The sequence below is a fragment of the Lynx rufus genome, unplaced genomic scaffold, assembly GCF_022079265.1.
Source record: "Lynx rufus isolate CCGP_SWC_20201006 ecotype Redwood Valley unplaced genomic scaffold, mLynRuf1.p SCAF_24, whole genome shotgun sequence".
Taxonomy (NCBI): Eukaryota; Metazoa; Chordata; class Mammalia; order Carnivora; family Felidae; genus Lynx; species Lynx rufus.
In genome coordinates this window covers 2,995,337-3,013,021 of record NW_025814839.1, presented here as the reverse complement: position 1 = coordinate 3,013,021, position 17,685 = coordinate 2,995,337, and the positions used below count along the sequence as shown (strand labels likewise).

General features: G+C 44.2%; 1 protein-coding gene across 3 annotated transcripts in view; it reads right to left on the bottom strand.

The window, feature by feature from the left end:
* Nucleotides 1-1,117: 1,117 nt before the first annotated feature.
* ATP2A2 (ATPase sarcoplasmic/endoplasmic reticulum Ca2+ transporting 2) overlaps nucleotides 1,118-17,685 on the bottom strand; it is a 61,539-nt gene continuing 44,971 nt past the window's right edge. The window contains exons 9-21 of one of the 3 annotated variants that reach the window (XM_047088251.1): nucleotides 17,199-17,287; nucleotides 16,712-16,814; nucleotides 15,788-15,919; nucleotides 12,038-12,160; nucleotides 11,719-11,937; nucleotides 10,604-10,939; nucleotides 9,349-9,569; nucleotides 8,735-8,937; nucleotides 6,982-7,067; nucleotides 6,583-6,716; nucleotides 5,850-5,967; nucleotides 5,641-5,761; nucleotides 1,118-1,926 (exon numbers count right to left, since the gene is read on the bottom strand). In XM_047088251.1, coding sequence (XP_046944207.1) covers nucleotides 1,913-1,926; nucleotides 5,641-5,761; nucleotides 5,850-5,967; nucleotides 6,583-6,716; nucleotides 6,982-7,067; nucleotides 8,735-8,937; nucleotides 9,349-9,569; nucleotides 10,604-10,939; nucleotides 11,719-11,937; nucleotides 12,038-12,160; nucleotides 15,788-15,919; nucleotides 16,712-16,814; nucleotides 17,199-17,287 — 1,899 coding nt within the window. In that variant the 3' untranslated portion in view covers nucleotides 1,118-1,912. Of the gene's footprint in view, nucleotides 5,762-5,849; nucleotides 6,000-6,582; nucleotides 6,717-6,981; nucleotides 7,068-8,734; nucleotides 8,938-9,348; nucleotides 9,570-10,603; nucleotides 10,940-11,718; nucleotides 11,938-12,037; nucleotides 12,161-15,787; nucleotides 15,920-16,711; nucleotides 16,815-17,198; nucleotides 17,288-17,685 lie in introns of those variants that run through there. The other 2 variants (XM_047088250.1, XM_047088252.1) reach the window with 2 other exon arrangements.

Below are 17,685 nucleotides of genomic sequence, written 5' to 3'. Positions count from 1 at the left end.
GGTGCACATCCTTGCTATTCTTTTTCTTCCTTCATGTTTGTTAGAATCAGTCTGTTTGACTAAAATGTGTGCTAGTATTTATCACTAACCCATGAATTATGTATCATCTATCTCAAGATGTTCATTCCCCCTGAGTTATTAAACTTTCCTATGAACAAGACACTACCATTGATCTAGTTAAGACTCTCGGGGCTTTCTGTTCACTCCTAGGCATTGTCCCTTCTCTTGCCGGATTACAGTGACCGTCCAGACAGTGCTTAGTTAGCAATAGCGGATGGTGAGTATAATTCTGGTCGTGTCAGTACTTGTGGTTTATTTTCCAGCAATTATGGATACTGTTTTTTTAAGTAAAAAAATGAAAAATTTTATCAAATGTTTCCTTCATATCTGTAGTTGCTAGGACTTGTATTATTAGGTTTATCGTATCATCTATCCTTGCCTGTTTTTGTTTTGTTTTTCACAACATAAGAATCCTCTGCGGGGGTGGAGGGGGGGGCACCTGGGTGGTTAAGCATCTGACTCTTGGTTTTGGCTCGTCATGATCTCGTGGTTTGTGGTTCGGGCACTGTATCAGGCTCGGCGGCATTGGTGCGGAGGCTGCTTGGCATTCTCTCTCCCTTTCTCTGCCCTTCCCCGGCTTGCTCTCTATCAAAAAAACACTTTAAAAAACAACAACTCATCTTAGGGAAATTAGGAAATTCGAGAAACACCCCACCCCAACCCTGTGCCTGGTAGAGGAGCACTAAGTAACCATCAAATGGGTGAACGCTAGCGTTTGTTGATCTGTTCACAGAAGTGTAGGATTTTACATTTGCCATCTGAACAGTATTAGAAGCATCTCTCCATTGGTACATCCTCCAAGCTGCTGGCAACTATCTTTGAAAACCCCAACAATAAGACATTCACATTCGGCTTTCCCCATACTTGAAGGGAGACCATTTTGCAGATCTCGTGTCATACAAGCAGACCTCCTACCACTTGGCTCTCCTACCCAGAAAGTCAAGTCTAAGACCTTCCCCCAGTGGAAGCCAAAACTCTTCAGGGTGCAAGGCTGGAGGCCCTCAGTGCGTATCACCCACCCCTCCTGCATGAGAACACTCAGCACCACACTGTGAACTTATCGTAGAATAGATTTATTTACCTGAAACCATGTCTGTGCAATGCTTGCTATACCAGCACAGAAATAAACAACTGATCTCTATTTACAGTCTAAAGTCAAACATGCGTTGTGATAAATTGACGTTTAGCATTTTATTAAGATAAATGCATCACAATATCCGTATTGCACCAACATCTGTCTACTGCTTCTGATTTCATTAAATAAGTTACATTTAATACAGTGCAAAACAGCCGTTTGCACACTCAAAAAAAATAACTGAAGTTATGAACTGGAGGCCTACGTTTTAACCTTTCAACACCTGCAGTGTTTTCAATAAATTTATAAATAAGCAAACTGTACAGAGCCAATTAAAAAGTAGCATGTTTAAATGACACCATAGAGAAATCTAGCTACTTACAACTGAAGGCATGCATTACAATTGAATATTGTACATTTATATAAGCTATGACATTTTGCACAGAGAAATATGGAGACTTGGCTGATGGCTTCTAAGTTCTTAGATAAGGTTTCAAAACCTCAGTCTTCTTGCAGCAAAGAAACCAAAGTTCGCTGGAGAGGCTTTCTGATTCATTAAGCTAAATTGTACATTTGTAATTATTATTTTGATTTAAAAGCTAAACCCGTTGGTAATACACGTTTCCTCCACATAACACACAATGAGTTGGGGACTTTTTTCTACTTTTCTTTTTCCCCCAACATCAATCATGCAGAGGGCTGGTAGATGTGTTGCTAAAAACGCACATGCACGCAACCGAACACCCTTATATTTCTGCAAAATGGTTTAGGAAGCGGTTACTCCAGTATTGCTGAAAAGGAAAGAGAGAGGAAATCAGCTTTATGAAATATGGGGAGGAAATGTTAGAATAACCATTTAAGATTAATAGTGACAAGGAATGGTGAAAAGGAATGTTCAGTTTGATTTTTTTAAGATTTCAAGACCAGCATTTCTGATTAACTGTCCCTGAGGTGCTGCCTACATCAGGCAGCAGCCAGAAGCACTGGCTTGGTACAAACCCTTCATGTCGCCTGGCTACAGAGCAAAGGCCACCCTGGCTCATGGAAGAACCCCACCAGGCAGACACATTCTTGCTTCAGACACGGAAGGGCAATGGGCAAGAGGGGAAAGAGTTCTCGGTTAGCAGTGTGGACGGTAAGGAGGGTGACACACAGGCGAGCAGTGCGGCTGAGTGCGAAGCCTCTACCTCCCCTTCCTCCCCACCCCATTCCTGTGGCTGGCCGAGCCGTGGTGGCTTTGACAAAATTGGTGGTTATGTTAAAAAGGCAACAGCTGATTTGGCCGACTTAGCCCATGGGCGCTGCAGACCCCTCTGGCTCTAGGCAGTGGGGAGCCGCTTTACAGACCCCGAGCTAATGCCTGTGGTCTCATATTCCAGAAGGTCTGCTGCCTAAAGGACATTCAGGGAGCTGAAGCCCCTGAGGGTGATGTGATAGGAGCTGCTTGCGGGGAGGCTGGCACTCGCCCTGCTTGTCTGTGAGCTCACGCAGCTCTCTATAGAAAGTATCACCTGCATTGTGCAGATGAGCGCCAGGAGGATGTGTGACGTCGCCATCTTTTAGGCAAAGGCCTAACCAAGAAGCCGTGCAAGGCCTACCTGCCCATCGGTGAGAACACAAACAAGTTCTGGTAGGTCTGAAAAGGACACCGGTACTGATGGCGGCAAAAGCAGAGGCCACCTGGGAATTTCCTGCAGGTGCTGGGTGAGGATGGGTCTGGTCTGGGCACCTGCCCCTCACTGTGGGAGGCCCGAGGCCCTGGATGCGTCCACAACAGTACAACTGCTGAGGAGGCGCTGATGTGGCAAAGCCTGAAGCAGAGGGCACAAGGGGATGCTCCTAGCTGCCTGGGCTGAGGGAAGCGGGTGCTGAAACTGCCTCCAGGCTGGATGGGCCTGAAGCTGAGAAACCACAAGGCAACAGCCTGCCCAGGCTGATCTGGAGCTGTGCATTTCTCCGACAGCAGCCAACAACATTTAACTTCTTTTGTAAAGGCTACTACTTCGAGGAACCAAGTCAGGAAAAGCTGACTATTGGGTAAGTTTGGTTTCCATTGAATAGCACACCACCCAACAAGCTCAGACATCCTGTTCTGGTTTGCAGCCAAGGCACACTCCTTGCATTTGGTCCTTTTTAGGCCTCATGATGCCGAAACTGGCAAAACCCATCCTCTTCCCTGTTACACGCTCTGCCAAACCGACCACCCTCCCTTTCTCAGAGACCTCATGCAGTTAGGATGGGACTTCTGTCCCCTTACCCTCGGACCTTGCAAGTTGGCAGAACCCTGCCCCGCTTGACGATCCCCACCAACTCTCCCCCAAACTGGAAGCCTTTACATCACGTCTTTTGGCTGGTCCCAAATCTGGGCCTCCAGAGCCTTCACAGGAACACTCAGGGCCTCATGGGGAGGGAGCTCCTGCTTAGGCCTCCTTCGCCCTGGCTCACGGACAAGGCTGGTTGCTAGTAGAGCCATGCCCTAAATAACTCTGCTTTAACGTACCCTGGAGAGAGAGAAGACAAGTCCCAGCTGCAAAGCATAGGACCCAGAAAGTGAAAAGAGGTGGCCTACTTGAGACCAACCTATTGGATACACGAACTGACTGGTTCAACTATTTGCTTTCACTAGATTTTTGCTTTTTAATGAACCAGGTAGCAAGGTTCTTGGATGAATCCTTGCAGCTAGTAAAGACCAAAGAACCACAAGTTTTTGAGAGTCCTCATCTTGGCATTAGCAAAGGCAGCATTCTCTCAGCCTGTAAGTTGGACCAAAGCAAAATGAGCTTCTCTCTCCCCAGGCTCTCCCTGACATCCGGCTGTGCCACTGACCAAGGCAGCGCATGGAGCCTACAGATGTCACACCTCGCGTCAGCTAACCCAGCCCCCGTGTGCACAGGTACCACGCATCATACACTTGCTGCACTCAGAGACTGTCACAGAGCACAGCAGTGCATGACACAAGGGGCTTTTTCATGTCACACAGCTAGCTCACTCGGTGGCAGTCACCTTTAGGCTAAAGCATCTGGATTCCAGGGAATACTCACGTTAGTTGATGATGTTGGAAGGCATTGGAGGAAAACACCATAGTTAGGACAGTTAATGGCTTACACACTGTTGGTAAGACTGATCTCGAACATGCGCAAACATTTATCATAGTAACATGGTGTTGGTTAGTGCCACATTCAAATAAAAATAGTTCTATACAATATGTTCATTTGGTCATGTGCTATTTACAGATTTTACAAAAACACACACACACACACACACGCACGCGCCCTTATGTTCTCTACACCAGGCTACAACAGGCCAGCAGAAACTTGCATAAAAAGTATCACAGATGACAACTGGTACATATACATGAACTCCTACAACTACCTATGCAGCAGAACAGGATCTTTCTTCCCCTAGAGCACAGTAAAGCTAAAGTTCTGAGCTAAGAACTTAAGAGAAAATTGGACACGGCTGTTAGATAGTTCAAGCTAAGCCACTTAAAAGTTAAAAACAAGACAGTTATTTTTCTGTCCATTTAAAATGTTTTATTTTCCTTTTAAACTAGATTGTGAAGTGCCACTGAAATAGGCAATGTTGGCAAAACAATGTCTGTTACAATAAAATACATTAGACATTTAAATAAATAACCTTAAAAACTACGTGGGGGGACATGAACCCAGTCGATTGTATCTGGAACAATGTTTTCTGCACAAGCGAGAACAGGCATACCTCTTGTTAAGACTGATGTAAACAGAACCATCAAAACCCTACAGGAGAAGCAGCCGAGCGGGGCTGGGAGTGTGGGGGGTGGGGGTGGAAGTGAATGGGGGCCACAGGGGGTGAGGGGAGTGGCAAACCAAAAAATACTGACTGAGGTAGCAGTACTCTGCTCAGTGCAGAAAAATTGGCTTATGAATAAAAATTAGACTGTGATCTCAGATTAAATCCAGATGATCATGCAGAAGACACAATACATGCTATTTAGTTTTAGAAAAAAAAACACACACATTCATTTCCTAAAATCTGCTGCCAATTAATTTGCTGACAATGTCTGCTGGCTCAACTATTTTTTTTATACAAGGATGAGTATTAAACAGAACACTGTACATGCTTTTTCATCTACAAAAAAATATTTGCATAAAATAGTGTTAGTTCTCTGTACATGTCAATGGACACTTTAATTATGTGTATAAAAAAGGAAAATCTTGCCCCACTGGAGTCAGAAAAAGCAAAACAAAATCTAGAGTATGAAATCTCCTTCACCAGCCAGTATGTTCATGTGAAAATTCAGCAGAAATAGACAGTTGCTTTAAACAATAAAAAAATTAATTGATTAAGTTAAACATCTTCTTTATGTAAAACTGTCAGTCAAGACCAGAACATATCACTAAAGTTAGTGTCTGTGCTATAGACCCAGATCACCAGGGGCATTATGAGCAGCACAAACGGCCAGGAAATCCCATCGGTGCATGCCGAGAACGAGCAGGATTTGGTGGCAGGCTGCACACACTCTTTACCAGGTTCCAGGTAGTTGCGGGCCACAAACTTGAGTGTCTCATCCATTAGAATCACAGGCAAGGAGATTTTCAGCACCATCAGCCACTGGGTCAAGTTCAGCGGTGTGATCTGGAAAATAAGCTGAAATACAAAGAAGCTTTGTCAAGTTCCCAAACTTGCAGGACAGGCAGTTAGGCCCCAGCTCGGTCCTGGTCCCACCACCGCTTACTGGCAAAGGTTCCACGTAGAGGATGAGGAAATGGAGCGACATGGACAGGCAGATGGAGCCCACGAGCCAGATGTTCTCCCAAGGGGGCATCCTCAGCAGAGACTGGTTTTCAGACAAGCTGCAGAACAAGGAGAGGGACATGACACATGCCTGTCCAAAAGGCAAACACCTTTGTTACAAGTGACAAAGACCATTCGGAGCTATGCTTTAATAGGATAGTGGCTAACTTGGCATTGCCCACTGACCCAATTCTTTTGAGTGAAGTTTCTACTGTGGCAAAATTAACGAAGAATGCTCAAATGTAGGACAAACTTCCAATTTTAAATCTAGGCTTCATTCGGCACAGATGATTTCAGTGGACTCCAAGATGCTCTCAATTGCCCTTGATGCTTAATGCTATTTTGGGATTTCCATTTTTGTCATGGGCTTAATTGGATGATACCATTTATCTCACTGCTAAAGAGCAAGAGCACCTTCCCTGTGGGCACTGGCGTATAGGGGCTCTGAAGTCCCTATTTTTGGCCTCTGCTGTCTCATAAAGAACGTGTGGTTAAACACTCCCACTACTTCCTGGAGGTGATGACGACTTAAGCTTTTAAAACCGGTGCTGCTTGTTCTCTTTTCTTTCTGGGAGGGAGGAGCTTTCCTGAGATCCTCCATCAAGCAGGACACACAGTTCCCCTAGGCCCTGGCTGGGGGAGCTCTCGCCCCAGCCTGTGGAGGACTCACTGACCTGTTGAGGGCGTTACACATCTCTATGGTTACTAGAACAGACAGCGCCATTGTCATCGGGTACGGGGACTCAAAGATTGCACAATCCACTCCTTCAAAGTCCGGGTTGTCATCTTTACACTGTAGGAAGTGGCTCTGCAACAAACACCCATTCAAGTTCCTGATCAGCCAAGTCCATTTCCAAGGTCCATGCCCCAGTGACACAGTAAATCTCAGAACACAGACCCTCAGGAGATCTCAGTCCATCCACCAGAGAAGCCCTGGTCCTTCAGAATAATCTTAAATGCAACTGTTTATTATTTACGCATTAAGATGATTTGGTAGGCACCAAAACCACAAAAACTCAAGGGCAATCTTATGCTTTGCCTCTAAGGTACAGGAAAGAAAGGTGGATACGTACCAGTTGGTAGAAGGACACCCTTGGACCCCCGTCGGCAGCAATAAACCACCACGCGGCAGCACCCACAGTAGCAGCGCCAACGTAACCTGGTAACAGACACAGGCAGGGTTTGCAGCCCACAGCTTATACTGCGGGCTCTGCCTCACAGGCCAATCCCCTGCTGAGATGAGACCTGGTTTGTCGATGGCACTGGAGAGCTTTGCTGCCACTAGCAACTGCTCACTCACATCAGCCCAAGCAGCTGACGGTGGGTCTCTGCAAGGAGAGGGGTGTCTGGTACAGAAAAACCAGGCAACTTTTCCTCCAGAGTTTATGAGAAAAAGGAAATACTGCAACTGGCAGGGACCTCGACGACAGCCATGCCTTCTCTAACTGGCAGCAGGTACACACATACTCTATGTAAGCCCTTGCTGTGTTGGCTCAGATCACAGCACCCAGGACTTTTAGGGAAACTGATGCTCCCAGGTGTACGCTTATTTGCTCTATCAAAGGCCTTGCAGAACCTTTACATGGAAATGCTGTCAGAGCAGTTAGTGCAGAACACAGGCAACATGCCAAAAACCCAGAGCTGATTCTGGGACCACCCTCCCTCCCAACCTATCAGTTCTGAACTCAACAAGTTTACTACAAAGCAACGGGGTAGTGGAGAACAAGGGACTGGACACTGTGAAGATGGTGCCGACGCAGCAGCAGCCACCACCACGACACAGGTGCATCCCCTAACCTGGCAGCTATGGGCAGGAATGAGAGAGCTGGTGCATGGGGACAAGGCAGCTCTACACACACCGATGTGGCAACTCCCAGCAAACAGGAAAAGGTACACGGAGACAGGGTTCAGCACACAGGTGTTTACAGCACGCCAACACTTATGAAAATCAATACATGAAATAGATCTGTTTGCTAGACTTCTTTCTGGGAGGGCACATGAAAAACCCAATGCTGGAGGGCAACTGACTCGCTGAGAACCTTCTCACGCTATGCCAGTGTCCTTTTTGAATTTTAAATCATGTGAACTGATTAAAACAAAACCAAAACACCTTCCTATGGAACCCCAGGGAAGTTATTTAAACTCTGTAGGCCTCACTTTTCTAAAATTGGGGGACAAGAATCAGCAGCTGGGCCAAGAGCATGAAGTCTACAGAAACGATGTATGTAGAGGAACATGACCTGTGGTCGAGGCTCCTGTGTGTTTACCAACCTCTGCAGATCAATGCACATCACCCTTCTCTACTCAGGGGAAGCAGGGCTTAGTTTCATAGCTTGGGGATGTAAGGCCTGACCCTGACTCACCCCTATATCCCTTTGCCCTTAGATTAAATCTGAAAATCTCATTCACAAAGTCTCAAGGGATAAGGATGCTAAAACAAGGGACTAACTTTCCTGTAAACTGGACGTACAGTTTACTGAACTCCATTTTTTGCTACCCTAATATGGGGATAGAAGAAAAAAATGTGTGTTAAGGGATGAATTTACAAAACTTTGGCTTATGAAGATTACGTTTAAACATCAACAACATAGGGGCGCCTGTGTGGCTCTCAGTTAAGCATCCGACTTCAGCTCAGGTCATGATCTCATAGCTTGTGAGTTCAAGCCCCACGTCGGGCCTCTGTGCTGGCAGCTGAGAGCCTGGAGCCTGCTTGGGATTCTGTGTCTCGCTCTCTCTTGGCCCCTCCCCTGCTCATGCTCTTTCAAAAATAAGTAACATTAAAAAAAAATTTTTTTTTAAATCAAGAATATAAAAAACTGTACTCACAGCCAATAGCTAGGTAACGGAAAAAGAGCCATCCGCTGATCAGTGGTTCCTTCGGGTTCCGGGGTGGTTTATTCATGATGTCCAGATCAGGTGGGTTAAACCCCAGTGCGGTGGCAGGCAGGCCGTCTGTCACCAGATTGACCCAGAGCAGCTGGACAGGAATTAAAGCCTCAGGAAATCCAAGGGCTGCGGTCAGGAAAATACTGTTTCCACCCAAAGAAAGAGAAAGACCCCAAATTATTTTTGGCCACTATTTAAATAGCATTAGTACCCTCTCCTCCTCCCAAAATCAATGGATAGTAACAATGACTGCTTGAACTAACTTTTTTTGGCCATCATCAAACACTCAGTATACCTAATTTTGAGTTAAAGTAAAATGTTAGAAGGCCATAGTTAAACTCATTTCTATGTTCTAGGGCATCCTTCACCGCCCAAGACAGCCAAAGACAGCTCTCCCGTGAGCCAAATGAACCTCTACCTTCCTTCCTCTCACTCCTCCCTCCCGACTCCTGCACAAAGACCAAAGCTGCTGCCACATGAACAAATCTGGAAAACTGGTCATCCCAAGCCAATTTTAGAAAAAAGACTACAAGTGCTCTTTCGCAGGGACCCACCAGACAACTTCCCCCACATTCGAAGAGATGAGGTAGCGGATAAACTGCTTCATATTGTTGTAAATCGCCCGCCCCTCCTCGACAGCAGCCACAATGGTGGAGAAGTTGTCGTCGGCCAGGACCATCTCAGAGGCAGTTTTAGCCACTGCCGTGCCAGAGCCCATGGCAATGCCAATCTCCGATTTCTTCAGGGCGGGAGCATCATTCACGCCATCCCCGGTCTGAAAGGGAAAGCGAGAACTGGTTTCTGCACACCTGCCATCACCTCACACACGCACCCCAACAAAGGCTTCACTGTCCTGAAGCAAGGGCAATGAATGGAGCCTTGGGCTTCCGGGCACAGTTAGAGAATTTTCAGTTTTACAAATTGGTGTCACAAAATGCACTTCACCTGGGAAACGTACAACCGGTGAATGAGCTTCCCGAAGAGACTTCGGAGGGAAGTGGCACAAAGGGGACTTCAAATTCTTCTGTATTATTTTTTTACCAAACAAAACACAAAACCACCCACGTGGCAGTAAAGATGAAGCACATGTATTACACAGACAAATCTCAAGTACAATAGGTGCACTATTCTAGGAAACTAGAACATGCCATTTACAAAGATCAGAAAAATACTAAATATCGTCAACAGATACAAAGCTATCACTCCCATTTTTTTTCAAACTTTTACTGAACACCCAACATTCAATTCAGAAAAGTGGTTCCCTTTGAGAGAAGGAAGAACACCTGTTAATATATTCTTTCAAATAACACCTTTTAAAAAAGTTTCACAGACGAGCAACAGAAAGCAAACACTCCACAGCATGAACTTGTCTGGGTGAAGAATCACACAAAGGGAAGAATCCCGGAAATGCCTCACCAATAAGCAGTTCTTAATGCTTCAACAGTACATCTAATTTCAGGTAGGGTTATCCAAAGATTGGGAATAGAAAACAGAGGAGTTCAGTCCTGAATCAATTTTTAGAAAACTTGAGATAACATGTATACTTTAACCAAGACAAAGACTAGATATCACCACATATTTCCCTGTGACTGATTCAGAAGGCATACTTCAACATCGTAAACTAGTCTAGAATCTTCCCTGAAGGTAACAGTACATAGCATGCCAACTACTGGTTAACAGAACCCTAGAGAAACAGCTCTGATCATGACAAAAATCAAGATATTCCGAATTTGGGAGCTGTTACTAAAAATTTAACAGTCAAAATTACAACTTGCTGTATCTGTGTAGCATGAGTCCAAAGGTACTCACCATAGCTGTAATCTCATCAAAAGACTGAAGAAACTCTACAATTTTTGACTTGTGGGAAGGCTCAACTCGAGCAAAACAGCGGGCATTCAAGCAGGCATCTCTCTGGGCTGAAGGACTGAGCTCATCAAACTCCCGACCCGTAAAAGCCTTTGACGTCACATCCTCGTCCTGCCCAAAGATGCCAATGCGGCGACAGATGGCCACAGCAGTGCCTTTGTTGTCCCCTGTGATCATGATCACCCGGATGCCTGCTTGCCGGCAAAGCTTCACAGAAGAGGCCACTTCAATTCTTGGAGGGTCCAGCATGCCCACACAGCCAACGAAAGTCAGATTAGTCTACAGCAAAAGAATCATCTTACGTTAAAACAGGAAGTTCTAGTTTCTCCCCTAATGTAAAACAAGGACCAGTTATACATAAAAAGCAAAGGCCTCTCCCATTTTCCTATGGTAAATTCTGTAGCTGTGACTCTTATCTAAGATTAACATTCATACAGATATAAATCCAATGAGGAATAGTATTTCTTCCAATGAACCAGAAAGGAATAAAAAACATCACTACCTTCTTGAACCAAATCATCCTTTAACTTTCAGGATAATATCCTGAAAGGAAGAAAAAAACATACTAAGGAGTAAGAGCATTTTGATACTGGCCACTCTTATGGCCCAGAGGACCAGTTCTTCCTAATTCCTCTCGAGCAGTGCTTCAGGAAGTCACACACCCAGAATTAAAGAGCTCTACTATGAGCAGAGGAGTAGAAGAAATCTCTCAACTTGGATATTTTGACCTTCAGTAACTAACGAATGTTTAAAAAAAATTCCCTATTTTTAAAACATCTTAATTTACTTAAGAGTTGCAAAATCATTTTTACAAGTTTCTTTGGCTCAAGTCTGGACTTTCCTACCTCGAAAGCAACAGACCTGTATTAAACTGTTAACTAGGCATGCTGGAAGCAGCACGCTGAATTAGAATGGTGGGGCATTTGGCCTGCAGAAAAACAAATAACCACACCTCTTTCTTGGCAAAAGCAAGACTCATTTGACCTTTTACTGAAGGAGCGCTGTTTGAACACAATGAGTGTGCAGGGTGTGGGGGAAGGAGCATTTTGTTAGCTAACCTCATATTTGATAAAGTTGGCAGAGTCCTCAAGGTTCATTTCTTCTCTTCTCAGTGGGTTGTCATGAGTGGCCAGAGCCAGGCACCGCAGTGTGTCGCTGCCACTACCCCATTCCCTGATGACAGACATGACCTTCTGTTTGACTCCAGGGGTCATAGGGACTTTGGTACTTCCAACCCGAATGTGGGTGCACCTGTCAATGACACCTTCGGGAGCGCCCTGGAAATGTTACAGATTTAGATCAGGAACTGTACTTACTGGGCTCACCCAGGATCCTAATCCTGGAAAGAACATCTCAACTGCAATCTGCTGTACTTGCCTTCACAAACATTTTGCTCATCGATGTCCGGCTTGGTTTGTTTGGTGTACAATAAACTGACATTGATTTTCTATCGCGCGAAAACTCGAGAGTAAATTCTTTTTTCATTAACTGCTTTATGACCTGAAAAGAGAACACGCATGGAATACTACTGGGTAACAATTTCTGAATATTTTTCACTTGGTCAACAAATGTTCACTAAGCGCCTATTCTGTGACAGGTGTTGGGGTTTAGCCATGGACAGCGAACAAGTTCTCACCCTCATGAAGTTTAAACTTGCCCTCTCATTTGGGAAAGACACACTAGAAGGTAAATGCACATATAGTAAATGCTATGGAGGAAAAAATGTTTAGATAAGGCAAGGAAGGGAGATAGAAAATTTGTGTATGTATAGGTTGCAATTTTACATAAAGTAGTCAGAAGAAGGCAGAGTTTGAGTAAAAATGTGAAGGATGTGTGAGCTGAGAGTGCCGAAACGCAGGCTGGCATGACCTGGCATGTTCAAGGAGCCTCCGGGCCATATAGCTGGAAGAGTCGCAAGAAAGAGAGAGAAGTGTAATGGCCGGTGGGCAGGGAGTGGGGGGGGAGTAGGTGTGGGAGGACAGAAGCAGGTTGTAGGACTTTGAAAGTCACTTTAAGGCAATTGGCTTTTATAGCAAGTGAAAATGGGAAGATGATGGAGGGTTTCAGGCTCTCGCAGTTGAAGGGGGACAAGGAGCACCATTTAGTACAAATAATCTAAGAGAAATGATGGCAACCATGGGCAGGAATGGTTGGTCCACAGCACTGCTGCCCCACAGAAGTGTCTACTGTGATGGAAATGTTCTATGGGAGCTGTTCATGTAGCTGTCCTATGTGGCTACTAAGCACCTGAAAAGCCATTGTTCTCTTTATTCTAAATAGCTTTAGGGAGCCTGCACATTAGACGCCAGCACACTGACCAGAAGAGCTCATGGAAGTAACTGAAGACAGAAAAGGTTGAGGACTGGGCTCTGGGGCCTCCCCACCCCCAGTCATATGTGTAAGATCCAGCCAAGGAGTTGGCAGAGGGATGGGAGGGAGGAGAACAAGTGAAGGAATGTTTCACGGAGGGAGAGACCAACAGCTCAGGTAAATGAGGACTGAAAATGACTCTTTGGATTCAGACACTGTTGCGTTGTGTACACAACCATGTTATCTACAACATACACTGTACCTTTTTAACAGTAAAAAAATTTTTTTAATGTTTATTTTTGAGAGAGAGCATGAGTAGGGGAGGGGCAGAGAAAGAGGGAGACACAGAATTTGAAGCAGGTTCCGGGCTTAGCTGTCAGCAGAGAGCCTGACGCAGGGCTCGAACCCACGAACTGTGAGATCATGACCTGAGCCAAAGTCGGATGCTTAACCCATTGACCCACCCAGGTGACCTACACTAGCCTTTCTAATTTTTATACCGTTGATTTCTTTTTCTTGTCTTATTGTGTTGACTGGGGCTGCTGGGACAATACTGAATAGAAACATTGAGAGCAGAAAATTTTTTGTCGCTACTAAGTATGACATTAGTACAGACTCTGTGTAAATATACCTTCAACTTGAAGACAGGTTTGCTGAATTGTTTTTGTTTTGTTTTTGTAGTTTATTTTGAGAGAGTGAGCAAGTCAGCAAGGGATGGGGAGAGAACCACCACAAGCAGGCTCCACGCTCTATCTCACAAACTAAGATCATGACCTGAGCTGAAATCAAGAGTTGGAAGCTTAACCGACTGAGCCACCTAGGTGCCCAGGTTTGTGGAGTTTTTATCATGAACACAAATTTTACCAGATGCCCTTTCTGTATCTACTTAAATGATCTTATGGTTTTCTGTCTCTATTCAATTATGTGAATTACACTGATCCTCCCCCATCCCCCACTCAGATACAAAGCTAGTAATTGCAGAAATCCTCAAGAACCTCGGCATCCAATGTGGGCAGTGATGAGTGGACAGACATCTGTGGGTTCTCTGCCAGGCTGGGTGGACTATGGTCATCCTCTCAGCCAGAGCTGCCTCAAGCAGAAAAAGACCATCACTGAATTCTGCATTATTTGACTTGTATGTATTTACGTGTTTAGTTTCCATTAAGCATTTTCACCAAATGCTCTACAAAGACTGAAGGAATGAGTAGTGATTCTTAGGTGTAGATCTAGGCACCAGATACATCCTGGGTGGAGAGAAGAATACAGCCATTTCTAACAGCATCAGGATAGTCCATTAGGCCTTAAAAAGCTGGGTTCTGCCCACTTCCTCTCTGAACTACAACAGGTTCCTGCTTTCTAGGGGCCGGAGACTGGCATGAGTTCAGATCTGGAATTTTCGGTGAAGGAGCCCCCATGACAGTCATTACTGATCTCCTCGCTCAGCTGCTGACAAAAAAACGAGGCAGCCACGGATCAAGAAATGGCTTAGTCTGCAGACAAGAGAACAGACAGCCTTGCCCTTATGTCCCGTCAAAATGACAGTTAATACACTGCTTGTAAGCTCCATACTACTTGTTTCCCTTTATCGAGTGGTTACAGGTCTAGAATCAAACAGTTCTAACCCTCAGTCTCTGTGAAGGTTGCCTCTGAGGGACTTAGTCAAACCAACTAATAGAGCTGTCAGACAATGTGGTTTTGCAAGGATGCCCCTCTGCCCCCTTTATCCCACCCCAGCTCACTGCCAGTGTGAGAGTGAGGGCTCTAAAATGGAGACCAGGACATCTCCCATTTTATGGATGCCACAGGAGCTGCCCAGGACCCTTGTGACTATGAGATTGCTAATGGTGGAGTGTGGATCATGTCACAGCGGGGAGGGCCTTAATTCTGGTGTGAGCTTTGTTTTCTTGATAATATAAAGGAGATAAAATGATGCAAAGAGAGGGTGCTAGAGAAGGAGTCCAGTTCTGCCTCACTCTGTGAAACTATGCTCATCACTGCAGGCCTCAGTTTCCCTGTCTGTGAATGCCAGACTGGACTGGATGGACCCTTTCACAGCCTGACACTGGTGTGCTCACCAAAATGCTTAAAAAACTTGACCGGAGGGGCATCTGGGTGGCTCAGTCAAGTGTCTGACTTCGGCTCAGGTCACGATCTCACGGTTCGTGAGTTTAAGCCCTGCATCGGGCTCTGCTTTGGCATTGTATAGCCTGCTTGGGATACTCTCTCCCTCTCTCCCCTCCTCAGATTGCACATGCACTCTCTCTCTCACAAAATAAACTTAAAAAAAAAAAAAAAAAAAAAAAAGAACTTGACTGGAGTGCACTGGAGAAAATCAGAAAAGTGAAACAAGAGAATACATTAAAACAGCTACTTTGAGAAATTTTACTAGAAAAGAAAAGAAGCAGAGTGCTAAAGGGGGAAACAAAAAAAAAAAGAAAGTTTTAAGATAAAAAACATACTACTCTGTCCTGTGCCGATGAGGATCTACCAGAGATGGAAAATGGATAGTGCAGGAGAGAGAAGTCGGGACTCATGGTACAAAGGGCAGGGGGTTCTGACAGGAGCAAGGATGACAGATTGCTCGCAGTGCCACGGGAGAGGAGGTAGAGCTTACAGGTGCAGACAGCTGCGTATGGAAATTATCTAGTGATTGTTTCTATTTTCTTGGTCAGACAGGTAGCCAGATCATTGTACCAGAGAGCAAATGAGAGAAGGAGATGCCGCCAGTTTGAGGAGAAAGGTATGAATCTACCTAGTTGTCCAAGAGGGCGGGGAACGAAAGACAGTGCACACAACACCCCACGCTTCAATACTGACCGAGTTGCAGGCATTTGCTCTTTCTATTTTAGAAAGACCCTTCAATTCGGTATCAAATACATTCATCTTCTCTACTAGGCAAGTGAGAGCAGTCTCTGTAGCTTCCCCAACTTTTTCATACACGCCCTTCGCCTGTATTGGTTAAAAGCATAAAGTGAAAAAGCAGTGAATAAGTTTTTCATCAATAAAGACTTCCCATCAGAGGAGAGCTTGTCTTTCGTTGCACCATTATTGTCGGGGCTGTTTTTATCCTACTCTGGAGCAAATGAGGCAGACAAAAATACACTCAAAGCACATTTTATCTTATTCTAATAACTATATTTTTTATTTCCTTTAACTATGAGAAGCCAATAGTCATAGTATTAATTCAAACAACTTTCATAGTATGTGAAATTGCATGTCATTATTTATCATTCTACAGAGTTCACATTCAGGTTCTGATGGAGACTGGCTTGTCTTTTAGAAACCAGTGGGTTAATCTGTAAGTAAAAAGGGAGGAAAAAAAGGTCTACTGTTTAAATTTTATATTATTTTATCATCATCATCATCATCATCATCAAAACAGCCCTCTAAGCCTCAGCTCATCCTCAAGGATATAATACTACCCATCTTAAAAAACAAGATTAATACCCTCTACTTTCAGGAAAACATTTCCTCTCCTAAGTTTTCTTCACTTTTGGTAGCCACACTACAAGCCAAAGGAAACATCGCATACATCCTCTTAGTTTAAAAGTGACTGCAACACTCAGAGGATATATGAAAGGCTCTCAGCTTTCTTTGACTAGGTCATGCTGACTCGGATAAAATGGAAAGAGGAAATAAAATCAGAAAACTGTTACTTTCCAGAGGAAGGAAGGCTGGATTTTCATTCCACCCACCCCACCTTTGAGCCAGGTCTACTTTTTCATTTATGAGGAGCCTTACCTCGTTGTAATCCAATGCAGAATCATTACAAAGAGCACAAATTGTTGCCAATTCCACAAGACCATCATATTGATGACATTTCACTGGTTTATCATCTTTATGCCTATCAAAAGAAGAAAAACACTTTTAGAGCATAATGTGGTCATCTCTATTGATTTTTATTTAATTTGTAATATAATTTTGTGGGCAACAGCCTGGCAAGTATTGAAAAGAATTTGAGTGATGGTTCTTAGAAATCTGATGCTGGAGACAACAGAATGTGTCTTTGATATTAGGAATCAACCAGTAAAGACCAGAAGTTCTTAATTAATGAAATTCTTCCACCACAGGTATCAATACAGAACAAACCAGCTGAAAAATTAGGCTCTAAAGCAGAGCTAAATAAAAATGAAAAAAGTCACTGACTTATAACCTGTTTTCTCTTAAATCTATACAAGTACCAAACTGCTACAACGGATCCTTTAAATGATAAGGTGGGTTTACTCACACTTCTCCAATAGGTGCATATGTTGACCCAGTTATGGTAAACTCATTAAGGGAACAAGTATCCCCCTCAACCTTGTCCAGAATGAACATCTACAGAAAAAAAAGTGTCAAGTGTTTAAAATGTGCCAGAAAAAAATAATCTCTGCTAAGACAAAAAGCATTTCTCATGGAAGAAAACAATTTTAATGAAACTTATGAACTGAACCTCAGCATCAGATTTTTCCTTATTCCAACTAGATGCTATTTAGGATTGCCTCCCCCATCCATCCAAGAGTCTGAAAAACAGTATCACAGAGGTGCTGAATAAATAAACAACAGGGGCACCAAAGACACAGAAGACAACCCACATGAAATCTAAGTTATGAGGACTCCAGGTCATTCAATTCCAAAAACACAGCAGTAGTCTTCAGAGGACTCCGAATTCCCAATTTCAAATGGCTGGCTGAGAAAGTAATATTAGGTAGTCATGCCTGGGAGCTAATAGTAAA